We start from the raw sequence: 13,703 nt of genomic DNA on the forward strand, positions 1-13,703 counted from the left end.
TCGGGAATGATCGCGGCACTTTTATTCACTGCCATAAACGACATACAGCATACAGCACGCCGTGCAGTTCTGTTCTTTGGAGTGTATTTCTATACCGGAGCTCCTCCTCTCCCCAGCCTGGTCGCTGGAGGTTGATGTCACTGGCAGAGAGTCTTCAGGACAGGACGCAACTAGGCAGAGCTGGTCAGGGAAGCAGTGAGGATCCACAGAGAGGAGAAAAAGTGGGCGATGTTGCAGCTAGGATTTTGTTTATGGACATTTCGGGAAGGCTGTTGATACAGTCCAGCGGGCTTGTAGGTATTTTCAAGCTGAAAGGTTGAGGTAACCTCATCGCCGCAGTATTTTTAGATCACTTCTGAAAGGAATACAAAAATGTCGTCTCCAAGTCCGGGCAAGAGGCGAATGGATACCGACGTGGTGAAACTGTATCCTTTCCAGAACATAAACAACAAGCCTGCATAGCCACATCAAATATTTTGTTTTATAACAATTGTCAGCTCTGTAGTGTTGACCAGTTACAGTCTATTACCGATGCCTGCTATAAGGATGTATGTTGCTAGTCGCTATGTGAGGTTAATAGATTTGGTGAAAAGTGTTCACTCCGGGGTGAATGTGGAGACCTGTGTGAAACGTTAGATTCTGCGGTGAGCTAGCTCACTGTTAACTTGGCAGAATGGCAAGGAGGCTAAGTACAACATTTAGCTCACGTCATTTGTGTGGACTCACTTGCCTGTTAGCCAGCATTAGCTTGCTAATACATTAGCAATGCTCTTCTTGTTTGTCGAGAATTAGCATCGAATCTGTCGCAATCTAACGTTGGCTGTTAACTCTGTGCTCGCTCTGAACATTGCTAACATTAGCTCGGAAGCGATAAGTTAGCCTCTTAGCCATTAAAATGTGGTCCCACCTGACTGACAACACAGTGTTAAGGGTTAGTGAGGAGTTTTTCACATTTTGAAGGCGCGTCTTAGGAAAGGCACGTTTATTTTTTAGTCATTTTTTTTGTAACGTTAACGTCAGGGTAGCTAGCTGTGTAGCTGTGTTGCACCATGGGAGAACAAATAGAGTCGATGTAACAGACACGACATTTGACTAACGACAAACACGAAGTCGACAGATAACTGCAATCATTAACGTTAGAGAAGAGAGAAACCGGAGTTTGACCGGTTGTGCTTTTTCAATTGTTGCCCAAATACAATGCAAATTGAAGATAAACAAAATCTAAATTGTGATCGTAGTAGATAAGTCAGGCTGGCGTGTTTTCCACAAATTATATAATTAAAAAAATATGAAGCCAAAATACAAGTTGATCTCAATTCAGAGAAAAGCGAATGGATGTGTTATCCTTTTAATTATTATTATTTTTCTCATTAACATCTCTCTCTTTGAGGTGTTGTGTCACATGATGTTATGTTTCATTTGTTTACTGCTGGTTGGTGATGTCTTCTTGTCGTAAGTAATCGTCGAATGGATATTTGTGTGTTATTGCTAATTATTTGTAGTTATCCGCTGAAGTTTGCATGAAAGGATATCTGACAGCGTGAGGTGAATTGTTTTGTTTTTGTCCTGCAGCTAGATGCTGCTCTCTGATTGGTCAGCCTGTTACCATCCGGAACATGGTAGAAGGCGGGGCTTCACACACAGCTGATCGAGGAACAACAAGCGTGCTGTACGGGGCACATGCAGGGAGGGGGGCTGGGAACATCCAGTCCATGGCAGGGACAGGGCTGGACGGACATGTGTCTACAGGCTGGCGTTTGTAGGACAAACAGACAACTAATGCAGAAACAAACTCGATGATTGATCATTGAAATGTGAGGTCATCAGAGATCAATTTTCCTGTTAATTTAAGGAACTTTATTTATATAGTTCTATGTCTGTATTATGCATTTTATACATTTTTAACAGTTATATGTCGCTAATTGGCTTCCTTTTATGACAAATTCAGTGTTGTCTTCTCCCAGAGCCTTGGACATTAGTTCTTTGTTTATTTTAATTGCACATTTTTCAAGGCAAGGCGACACTATTTAGCAGAGAATGAAGGCTCTGTGAAAACAACTTCTGTTGACATCGTCACTTTGTCCTCGTTCATGAGATTTCTTCAAGTTAATATCTTAAAAAAATAATCTAAACTTTAGAATTACAATTTCACTCGTTTTCTTCACAGAAATGAATCAAACTGCTGCGATACTGGCGTACTGTATATTTTTATAAAGGTTTTCTTACACCCCTTAAAATCAAAAAAGCCTCACATTTTTTAAAGGAAATGAGAAATTAAACAACCCAAGCAGAGTCATGAGGCATGTTTTGCAGTGAGGATGCAGGTAAACTAACTGACTATTTCCAACACTTGTATTCATTTAGGCTAGAAAAAGCAAAGAAATCCAAACTTGAGGTAGCCTTTACAGATTGGTGAACATGGCTTACAACAACAAAAAAAAACATATTGAAGTAGGCTTAAGGTTGGACTACTACAACATTCAACAACACTGAATGATGCAGCAGGAGGACATGCAGAGCAACACAAGCAAACGACACATCTGGACAACACAGAGAACAACAGCAACAGGATAGGACAACTTATGACTTCCTAAGGAGAGGGACGATGACACATCTGGTCAGCATGCAAAACAAAGCAGTCTAATGACAGGGAGTGCAACGAGAGGACAGAAGTCCAGTTTAAAGTTGAATTGACTCAGACACATTTGTCAGGTGAGCAGTCATCACAGACAACCTGATCGTCAAAATAGTTTTGTCATAACTGAAGCAAAGTTCACAGTTGAACAGACACGCACGAATGACACGATCAGTTTGAAAATAGAAACTTTGACCTAAAGCACCCAAACACGTATTTGGAAGGGCTTGATGAGACTTAATCCATGTTGACTCATGAATCACTCATATGAATTTGATCATTTAACAAAGCCCTTTATTCCTGGAATGGATGGCGATAGTAACATAGTAAGTTTTTACCTCAAGCACAATCATGGACATATAACGAACCTGCGAATGCTGGAAAAATCCCAGATAAGCTTAGTGTTATTATGACTGTTGTTTTTCTTTGACATTGTAAAATATGGATAAGGAATCCAAGAATACATAGTGAGAGTCATTCAGAAAAAGCATTGTGGGACCCATCAGTTCTTTCAGCAGATCCCAGTCCTGAGTGAAGCACCACTGTTTTAACAGGAGATGCCATACATGGCTTCATGTTGTGGCTTTAAATCAAAGATGTTAGATTGAGCCACTGTGACAGAGCACAGTTGATTCTGGCCTGCTGCCACTGCTGCTGTCACATTTTTTCACTGTGCTTGCAGATGGACACAAACACCAGTGTACATAAATGTTTTGCCATAAGTTCTGACTGCAGGTCAGTGGATTTAGTCTTTTAAATGTGTAGTTTAATGGCACAGATGGGATTAGATCAGACAAACTCAATGTCATGAGAACTAGACTTAACAAATTGGTTAAAAAGAAAAAGCTTGTGTTAGAAGAGAGTGCTGCTTGGGTTTGCTTGGGTTTCTATGGACTACCCTCAGGGAAGGCATAAGAAAGAAATGCACATTTTTTCAGCTCAAGTCTATAACTGGTTTTATTTATAGGAGCCATTACCTCAGATCACATTCAGAGCGACCGTGTCTTCTTGGTCTGTGCTTTGCAAACCTTTTCCTGTTGAGTGACTGAGCTCTTTAAACCGTCCTCTCTGGTGGATGTTCCCAGTTCTCTTGCCTCCTGACAGTTACAGTATGTTATCACGCCATGTAGCGCTGTTGTTTGTGCTCAGCAGCGTGGCTAAATTAGCGTCCTTGTGTTACCTTGGTTGGATCGCTGGGCTGGAGATGACAGAAGGATTTATGACGGGATGATGAAACCGGGCGTGACAGTTCCTTTTGAGGGTTTTGTGGGTTTTTTTCTCTCCATCTGTCATCGCATCAGGCTCGCGCCGTCTTTGATTGAATACGCTCGACCTTTCTGCTGTCACCACACTCTGTGATTATGACACATCCGCCTCACCCAAGTCACCTTCCATTTGCTGCAGCTGAAGACACCTGCAAAACAAATCAGAGTTCCCATCAGTCAGTGAACTGGCCGGAGATTTCTGCTGAATACGCTGAGCCTCTTTATGTGTGGTAGTTTGTGGACCCTTCACTGGTGTCCATGCCGTCAGCATTGTTTTCCTGTTGGAGTGTGCTCAGAGGGAATAAGAATCTGTGGTGAAAAAGCACTGTCATGAAGTTTGCCTTCAGTTGGACAGCTGAAGTTTGTTTCTTCCTGTACAAAGTGTGACCGTCAACATCTGTGCTGACTGTGAGCTTGTTTTGTTGTTTAGGAGATCTCGTGTCTGTTGAGTTTGTCTGTCGCTGTATTGTTGATCTCGCTGCCATGGCTCATGTTACTGATCCTGTTTGACCTCTGCCCAGACAAGTTCACACACACACACACACACACACACACACACACACAGAAAGAGAAAGAGGCAGTATGACGAACCTCACATGTCCACACAGTCGTGTTATTTTTGTTGAACGTGTGTTTGGTATTGTTCGAAGCCTCTCCTGCTGCCAGTGTTTCTGTTGTTACCTTTTCCTTAACCAGCTGTCAGCATCGAGAGCAAGCACGAGGTCACCATCCTCAGTGGACTCAATGAGTTTGTGGTCAAGTTCCATGGACCCCCTGGAAGTAAGAACCACCTGAAATTGACTGATTTTCACATTTATTCTCCGTCTCATTGATCAGCATTTCACCAGTGTACTGTGAAATTAATCAGCATCGAGTCTGCGCTCCTTGTGAGTTAAAACAGTTGGAACGTAGTGGATGGTGCTGTTTTGTTTTGTGTGATACTGTTAAGTCTGGGAATGTGTTTCAGCCCATTGATCCATCTTTTCTTCGCAGCGGCGTATGAAGGAGGTGTGTGGAAGGTGCGGGTGGACCTCCCAGATAAATACCCCTTCAAATCACCATCAATAGGTAAACAATATATCTGAAAGTGCCACAGTGAAGCCTTGAAATCTCCTTATTAAACCCTTTTCTACAGTGATTAAAACATGCTTCTTCTTCTTCTTCTTCTTCTTCTTCTTCTTCTTCTTCTTCTTCTTCTTCTTTAACAGGATTCATGAACAAAATCTTTCATCCCAACATTGATGAAGCGTAAGTAGACCAACGACACTTCATCACTGCAGTGGTTCTTATTTCACCTGTCAACATGGCAAAGAGTGAAGGGATTTCTATTGCACAAACTTTATATTTGCACAGTTGTTATTGTCTGAAGCCCATCCTCAAGTTTTACATAACGAAGTGATTGACGGGATTCAGGATAACTCTGCTTTGAGACGCTCTGCTCGGCTGCTGTGTTGTCCTCACAGGTTTTTGTCTCTTTCAGGTCAGGGACGGTGTGTTTAGATGTCATAAACCAGACGTGGACGGCTCTCTACGGTAGGCCACGGCTCTCATTGTGTGACAGCTTAATGGAGTTCATTGGTCACTCAGTTAAACTGACCGACGGTAATAAACAGTGGTAAACAAACAAACAAACAAAGCAAGCAGCTTACGCCTCTACAGTGCAGCTTCAGGCAGAGCATCTCGGTTTAATCAGCTTACACTTCAGTGATAACTGCTGCCTGTATTGAGGTCATGCATTGAGAGTGACAGATAAGAAGGTCCTGAGGCGGAGAGTTTGTGCGAACTCACTCACCTGGAGGGGGTTCTTCTCACTTTGGGTCTGTTGTTGAAGTTATTGTTACAATGAGCACAAAACATCTGTCGGGGCCGCTCAGTTGACTTTTTAAATTTTTGGACACATCACATCAACAGTGGATTTCAACGCACACCGCTGTGGAGGAAAGCACAAGAGAAACGGAGAGCATCATTGCAATATTTATTTATCCTGATTATCTTGTTTTCATCATGGTTGGAAGCCAAAATCATAATTCTTCTGGTCTTTGTGTGCAATAGATGCATTAACTTATAGTTCATTTGATCAAGTTGTGACTCATATTGTTTATCTCAACAGAACTTCACTGTTTTGTTTTGTTTTGTTTTTTAAAGAAAAAGCTGTGTATGTTGTGGACCTGATGGAAAAGGGTGTATTTGTTCCCAAATTTAAAACCACCTGTGTTTTACAGAAAGTGAGATAAGAGTGTCTTAGATTGTATCACAGCTGAGAGACGACTGAGTTTATTTGTTTTTCAGTCTGCTTTTGATCCACAGCTTTGTTTGTTTTCAGACATCTGTTGTGTACGTGACAACACCCTGATATAAGTATTTGTGCATTTTACGTGGGCGGCGTGACACCGGCGTGATGAGCAGTTAGCACAGATGACAATATTTAGCTGTGATGACTAATTGTTGAACAAATGGAAGAATGGAGTCAGTAACCTTTTCTGAACCTTGGTTGAAGTAGCACTGGGACTTTTTGAAGATGTAACTGAAACCTCAACATCGTAGTATTGAGTGTAGTAACTTTTACAACCCAGATTCCAAAAAAGTGGGGAGCTGTGTTCACAAGTGAGGGTGGAGTGAGGTTCACCACTTTGTGAACACATGATTGTATGAAGGATATTCATACATGGGCTCAGGAACACTTTGTTAAACTGTTGTCGGTGAACACAGTTTGTTCGCAAATAATTGGATTCTCTTTTTATTTCTGTTTTTCTCAGCATCCCAGTTTTTTGGGATCTGTGTTGTAGAACCTCCAAACCAATTTTCACGCAAAAGTTTAAAGTGCTCAGGATGATGATGCCTGACTACAGAACAATGAAACTGATCAGGCAGGCAGCTGTTTAAAGTGAGCGTTTCATTGCGAGAGAGACCTCTTGTGGATCACGTTGTAACTGCACACGATGGGATGATTCAATGTTGAAGTAATGAGGGCTCATCCATTTCTCTGTACTCACTCGTTTTTCTCCCCACATCCACTAGACCTCACCAACATCTTTGAGTCGTTCCTCCCTCAGCTGCTCGCCTACCCCAACCCCATCGATCCTCTGAATGGGGACGCAGCCGCCATGTACCTGCACCGACCAGAGGATTATAAACACAAGATAAAAGGTAGAGCCCCAGCGACTTAGAATGAGAGTCTGAAATGATCAATGAGATGTGACGTATATGATTATTGTAGTGTGAAGTGTTGCCGTGGATGTCACATGCACTCTTTCTCCCTCCTTGTGCGTCTTTTCCAGAGTACATCCAAAGGTACGCCACAGAGGAGGCTCTAAAGGAGCAGGAGGAGGGGGGAGGTGACTCCTCTTCCGAGAGCTCCATGTCAGACTTTTCGGAGGACGAGGCTCAGGACATGGAGTTGTAGTGAAGGGGGGAGATCTCATCCCTTTCACCTCACAACAGACTGTCATTTCCTAAAGAGCAGAAACTCAGTACTATATTCATATTTAAACAAGACAATTTTTTTACAGCGACACAAGGATTTTTATTGCTACACAAGGATTTGCAGTATGATATTGCAGAATATTAACCCCTATTTAGGAATTCATGACCACCTGCTGTCCCCGTCCTCTTTGTCCAGGAGAGCCTGTTCAGGTCAGAAAGGAGTGCATCATTCATTTCCATGATCTTTAGTGGCTTCAGTCTTCAGGCCTTCACGCTGCTGTGAGCAGTGAGACCGGCAGGAGGCAGGGGAAATGTCACCCAAACAAACCCGTTTACACTTTCCCTTTTGGTTCCACAAGCCTCTTCAGTTCTAACACAGCTCAAGTTTTTTTTTCTTGTCTTAATTTGACATTTTCCTGCATCTTCAGGCATCTTTGCCTCACAGACAGAGCGAGGACAGCATGACAATCCACCATATTCGAGAGGTCTCAGCTTCAAACGAGCACGGAGTCACATTTTTGTTGAAGTTTTTGACACTGCTGACCCCCCTCCCCCCCCGAGGAGTCGCCATTACAATCGGAGGAGCTGAAGACCAGCAGGCCAGAGCGCGGTCGTGGGTTCATTGTGCACAGACAGGACAGGTGACGGCCTCTGTGACAGGACCGTCCAAACCTGCTGACACATCACACACACACCATCAGACAACCAATGTATCAACCGCAACAACGTCACCGTGTGCGTGTGCGTGCGTGCGTGCGTGCGTGCGTGCGTGCGTGCGTGCGTGCGTGAGTGAGTGTGCGAGTGTGCGTGCGAGTGAGAGTGCATGCATGAATGTAACCCAGGGAGAATCATGGCGTACAGCTAACCTGTCTTATACTGGCTCCTGATGCTCAGCAGAAATCATGTTCACGGTCTGATCCTTCTCCTCTTCAACACCCATCTCCTCCCCCTCCTCCTCCTCCTCCTCCTCCTCCTCCTCCTCCTCCTCCTCTCCGTTTTAGGAAAGTGTTCGTCATTCTGAGTATCTTTGTATATTGTGGCATGACACAGAAGTACATTTGTGTAGGGCTTTGTGGAGCTGTAACGCTGTAGGCATGGGGAGGACGCCTGTGTGCAGGTGAGGTTTGGTGGGATTTATCCAGGTCCTTGTTGAATTATTGAACTTTGCCTACTTTGCCTATTGCTTGTGTTGAACTATAATAGGTGTTTGACTTGCGTAGGGATAGTTAGTTTTTTCGCGGGTGGTTAATCCTATCATAATGTATGGTTTAATACTTATATAACACACTGGTTTAAAGACTCATTGTCCTGTAAAGATGAGGAGAGTTAATAAATCTTTTTCTGTGGGATGACTCTTTGTTGAATCAAGTCCTCTGACGACATGTTGCACCCCTGCACCCGCTTCTTATATGCAAATGTGCAAAAGATAATTTACGTTGTCAGACAGAAGTGCTCTTCGTTTCAGCCATTCAACCTGGTCACATTTACTTTTTCATGATGTTGATGGCCTTTTGTTTTCCAAAACGGTGGGACCAAAATGTGATGAATCTGCAAGCTCACTTACATAAATATTCCCCCCAAAAAAGACAAGGAAGGAGTTTAGGCTGAGGTTAAATGGAAAGATAAACGAATGATGCTCCTCAAAGTGTTGAACTCTTGAGTAGAGATGCACAATATTTATCAGGCTGATAAATTATTAGTATTATTCCAATGATGAAATCACTGTTGAGCCTTTGAAGTTGGTTTGCGATTCGGCATTAAACAGAGGAGGATGAGGAGGAGAAGAACAAGTGATGAAAAACAACTCATGATGTCAAACTGCTGCACCTGAGAAGAGCCACACAGTGCGGACTAGAGGGCCGAACATGTTGTCAGTGGTGTGGAAGCTTTTTAGAGTTTCAGAGGAAGATGACATGAGTGCAGTTTGCAGTGCATCTTCTGAAAGGGTTCAGAGGGGAAGAGAGATTTAACACAACAGATCTCCTAAAGTGAAGTCAGCTTTGGTTTGGTTAGACCAGAGCTATGGAACGTTCAGTCGTCCACCTTTGCTTAATACATCTTAGCCTTCCTCGTCCTCAGCTGTGCATAAACAACAGGTGATGAACTTCCTTTTGGAATACAAAAGTAGAAATCAACAGTTATTGGTATGAGAAGCAGGTAATTATTGATTATCAGTATTGACAGAAATAAACGTGCATCCCTACTCTGGAGTGGCTGTCTCGGATTAGTTCAGACTTAAATTCAGGTTTCTTCTTCTTCTTCTTCTTTTTCTTCTTCTGAGGAAAGTTTAAAAGCTTTGATCCTGATTTACCCATGAAAAGATTCCTGTTCCTGCTGGCGCCTGTGCAGTGGAGGTTTACCAGAGCAGTAACAGTTTACTGTTAAATGTCACGATGGTTTGCTGGTCTGTGTCATAGCACAGGCTTGAAGCCTGATACGTGTTTGGAACATGTACTCATCGCATTGCAGATCACTTTGTATTGTGTGTTATTTCTGGAAAGGAAACAAAAATTACAGTCTGACCTTATCGCCCTCAGAATGGACTGTCCTCTTGCTTGGACCAAAAAAGGATCCAAATCAAAATAAATAATCCCTTTAGCATTTTTTAAAATGACATCAGGATCTTTTCTGTGGTGTCCTCAGAGAGGGTTGACCGTTGTTTGAGGATTAACTTTGGCTGGTAAAACTAGCATGTCACAGTTTGCTTTTTTAAACGGCATAAAAAATGTATTTCTTTAATAACCTAGTTCAAATGGCTGTAATTAGCCAGGTAACCAAATATATGTTAGTGTAGGTCTTAGTACTACATGATATCACAGTCTGTTGTCATTTGCAACAAAAAACAAACCACTGTCCAGCCTTGTTGTTTGTCATTGTCTGGATTCATCAGTGTATTATGTTTTTGTTTTTTTTTTGTTAGTGAGACATATTTGATGCCTATAATTTGTTTGAACGTCTTTATTTTTGTCTTTTAAGCCCTATGTCCAGGACACAAGTCCAGATATCTTTGATTTTTAAAAAGCAAAAAATAAATAAATGTGCTTCCCTTGTAACTTGAAGAAAGAAATAAACAACAAAAAATGATTGATTTATGTCTGTGTGTTGAGGCCTTTGCCATTTATTAATAGATATCTATTTCATTCAAATAAGTTATTCAAATTGTCTTTCTTGCTGAACCTAATTTTCACAGGGCTTAATATTTATATTTCTAATGCAGTCAGTCTAAGAATGTCTACTCTGGGTAAATTCACACACACTGAATGAACGTCAACGTGCTTCTCTCCTCTGTCCACTAGGTGGCAGTCTTATCTGGTACATAGACTGTAGAGGTCTATCAACTCCACAGCTGAAGTTTGAGTCCTGGATCAACCTTAATTTATAGTTTTTTGTTTGTATTCATTTATTTGAAGACCTCCAGCTTTGTTATTTAAACATGTATATAACCCCCCCCCCCCATCTATCACGTCACATGACCAAAATGTTTTACATGACCCATTTTTGTCAGAAGTGATATATTAATATCAGTCATCATGTTTTGTTGTTTTGTCAATAATAATGGATACAGATCGTGTATTAGAGTATTAAACTAGAGTATTAGTGTATTAAAGTGTTTTGTGTCTGTGGACAGGCCTTTTGACATGTCACAGTATTGAAAATGCATGTATAAGTAATGAAATTAATGACAGCTGAATTCCATTCAGCTGCTTTAGTTTCAGGTCCTGGGTTCTGCCTCATGTCATGACTCAGCTGTGACACTTGAGCAGAGCCAGCGTCTGCTTCATTTAAAGCACAGTGACAAAGTCAAAATGTGTGCTGTGAAAAAAACCTGTTGGTGAGAGCTGAATAAGCAGGAGTCCATTTCCACAAGGAAAAGAAAAAAAATGATCTAAAGATAGAAGATTACAAAAGCTCATGGGAAGTCAAATTTTTGACAAAATGATCATTTACTTTCTCATAATTTCATATTTCTCACTTTTTATCTCATGATTTAGATATACCGTCTCATAACTGTGACTTAACCATGAGCATTTGTTTTTTTTACCTGACAGAAAATGTCCCAGAGGGCCTAAGCGACGAGCGGGTGAGGTTATCTCAATGCTATTCTCTCATTTTAATAAATTTCAGATGGGTCATCTTAAATAAGTGAATGATGGTGGTCCTGCATGTTGGGGTGCTGGAGCATGACGCTCCTCATCAGACACGCAGTAGCTCATAATGATCTTATGAAATATTCATCGTTGCGTGGCCATGCAGCCTCTCTCTGAACACATTCAGGTTTCCTGTTTCAGCATCAGTTTAATTTGCCTGGAGGGTAACAACACACTCGCAGATTAGGATTTCCACCATTGTGATTATTTTCTCCAGAAACTCATTATTTATAGGGCCGAGAAGTAGTCTGAATGAAACAGTATTGATATGATAGATCAAAAAACATCAGATTAGCAGCCTCTGCGTGGGATTTACACACATGTCCCTTTCTGTTCGGATCAGATTAGAAGAAGAAATTGAGAAAATTAAAGCAGCCATTAGTGGATGAGGTAAAGATATTTTTAATGTGACGGGGAGTTACATTTTGGGGTTATATCTGGAGGCTGGAGCTACTTTTTAAGGAGATCAGCAACTGCATAGTCGGAAAAAGCGACTAGTTTCAAAAGTGATAAATAGAGAAGCGTGTACAGTGAAGTTATTTGAGAGTAAGGCCAGCGGCAGCAGCAGCCGCGCTGTGCGGAGACGCTGCTGGCCGGCTGCGCCTCCTTCATAATGTATGGAGAGGACAAAGGCTGCACGGGTGGATTTCAGCGTCAACTTTGAAAGAGCCGTAACCCAAACCTGTCCTGTCCCACTCTGACGGGCTCACATCAGCTGAAAGGATGATGCCTCTTTTTCCACCTGCAATCTGTCTAATAATCACCGACAGCAGGTAAATGAGCCCTGGACGGACCTCTGGGTGCCCGTATATAACGAGGGGCAGAGGAGGCCTGTGCTCGGAGGAACTTGGTGGTCCCGTGCAGGGATGAGACGGAGCGGAGCTTCAGGCCTGGCGGCGGCAGGGTGCCACACCCGGTGGATGCTGGTAGGTCTGCTGTCTGGTGGTAAACATCAGTCTTTTATTATGTAGCATGTGAAGAGTTGAGTGACTCTGACAGAGGATTAGAAATGGAGCAACGAGTTTACTTTTCTTTGTTGCCTCTGACAAACCATAGAACTTAACGATAGTAAGCTTGAAGAGTCTTACATCATTGTGAGTGGCATAAATCTATGTTATTTCAGGCTCGCATGGCTAGTGTTGTATTAAATCAACTTTATTTTGTGTGAAGCGAGCCAAACTAATTTGAGCAGCATGAAATTAGCAGCCAACCGGTTTTCCAGAATCCCTCATCGTCGCCACTGCATCGCGCGTCCTGTGCGTAAAAGGCGCAGAGGAAATGTACTGTAGGCCTGCGTATTGAAGCAGCAGAAGGAGAGGGTGGAGGGCGGCGTGGATTACTATACTGCCAGTGGCTTAAGATGCTTACCAACTAATTACCTGTCCACTGAAATCCCTCGTCATACAGCCGTAAAACAAGCGGGGAGCCGTGATGGACGGAGAGATGGAGAGCGAACTGGCACAGTGTGGACCAGCGGACTGAAGAAATACCAAAATAAAAGTCCGTTTTCCCCCGACTGGCCCAGTTCATCCAGCTGAAGACCATAGCTAGGCTGTTTTCTCGACTTTGATGTGATTAAAAGGCCGCCTGGTTGTGAGGATATTTTACGGCTGGATGCTTCTGGAGGTTCAACAAATAAGTTCTCGTTTTGTGTTTATTACTAAAGTGTTGTGTGCATTGAGGATATTGGATCATTTTATAAGGTAAGAATCAGCCCAACGCTGGGTATCTCAATAAAATCCACAGACCTCCGTGATATGTGTGGCAAGATCCTGTGTAACTTCCAAAATGACAATAATCAGGCAGACTCTTATTATAGCATGTTATTATAATGAATGTGTGTTAAAAGTCGATATTTATCACCTCTAGCCATACTGATGACGAGCACAAAGCAAACAAATACAAAAAATAATAGTTGCTCTTTGAAAATGATGAGTTAATGCTTTTGAATTCTGCTTTTATAATGTGAATATTTTTGAAGAGTTCATGCAGAGGAAGAAGTGATTACACAAGGCGGGGTGGATTTGTCTCCACTGCAGCCTTGATTCTAACAGGAAATGACATTACTGAAAGAGGTGAGTAATAATGTTCTGCTGCTGAACTATCAATGAAGTGCCACACGCACTTTCTTACCCATGTGTGGACAAATTATCATCACAGACAATGTGACTGTCACTCAGTAGGAAGAGCAACCAAGACGTGAGGAGCAGCTAAAACCATGCAAGTGAACGC

General features: G+C 42.3%; 1 protein-coding gene across 1 annotated transcript; it reads left to right on the forward strand.

Moving 5' to 3' along the window:
* The first annotated feature begins 136 nt into the window (after window positions 1-136).
* On the forward strand, window positions 137-10,407 carry LOC143322184 (ubiquitin-conjugating enzyme E2 H-like). Its single transcript, XM_076733186.1, has 7 exons — window positions 137-425; window positions 4,604-4,680; window positions 4,894-4,968; window positions 5,109-5,148; window positions 5,381-5,433; window positions 6,919-7,047; window positions 7,179-10,407. Exons 1-7 carry the CDS (start codon window positions 373-375, stop codon window positions 7,301-7,303), a joined length of 552 nt encoding a protein of 183 aa, XP_076589301.1. The 5' UTR covers window positions 137-372; the 3' UTR covers window positions 7,304-10,407.
* The last annotated feature ends 3,296 nt before the right edge of the window (window positions 10,408-13,703 follow it).

This window comes from Chaetodon auriga, chromosome 6 (assembly GCF_051107435.1).
Source record: "Chaetodon auriga isolate fChaAug3 chromosome 6, fChaAug3.hap1, whole genome shotgun sequence".
Lineage (NCBI taxonomy): Eukaryota > Metazoa > Chordata > Actinopteri > Chaetodontiformes > Chaetodontidae > Chaetodon > Chaetodon auriga.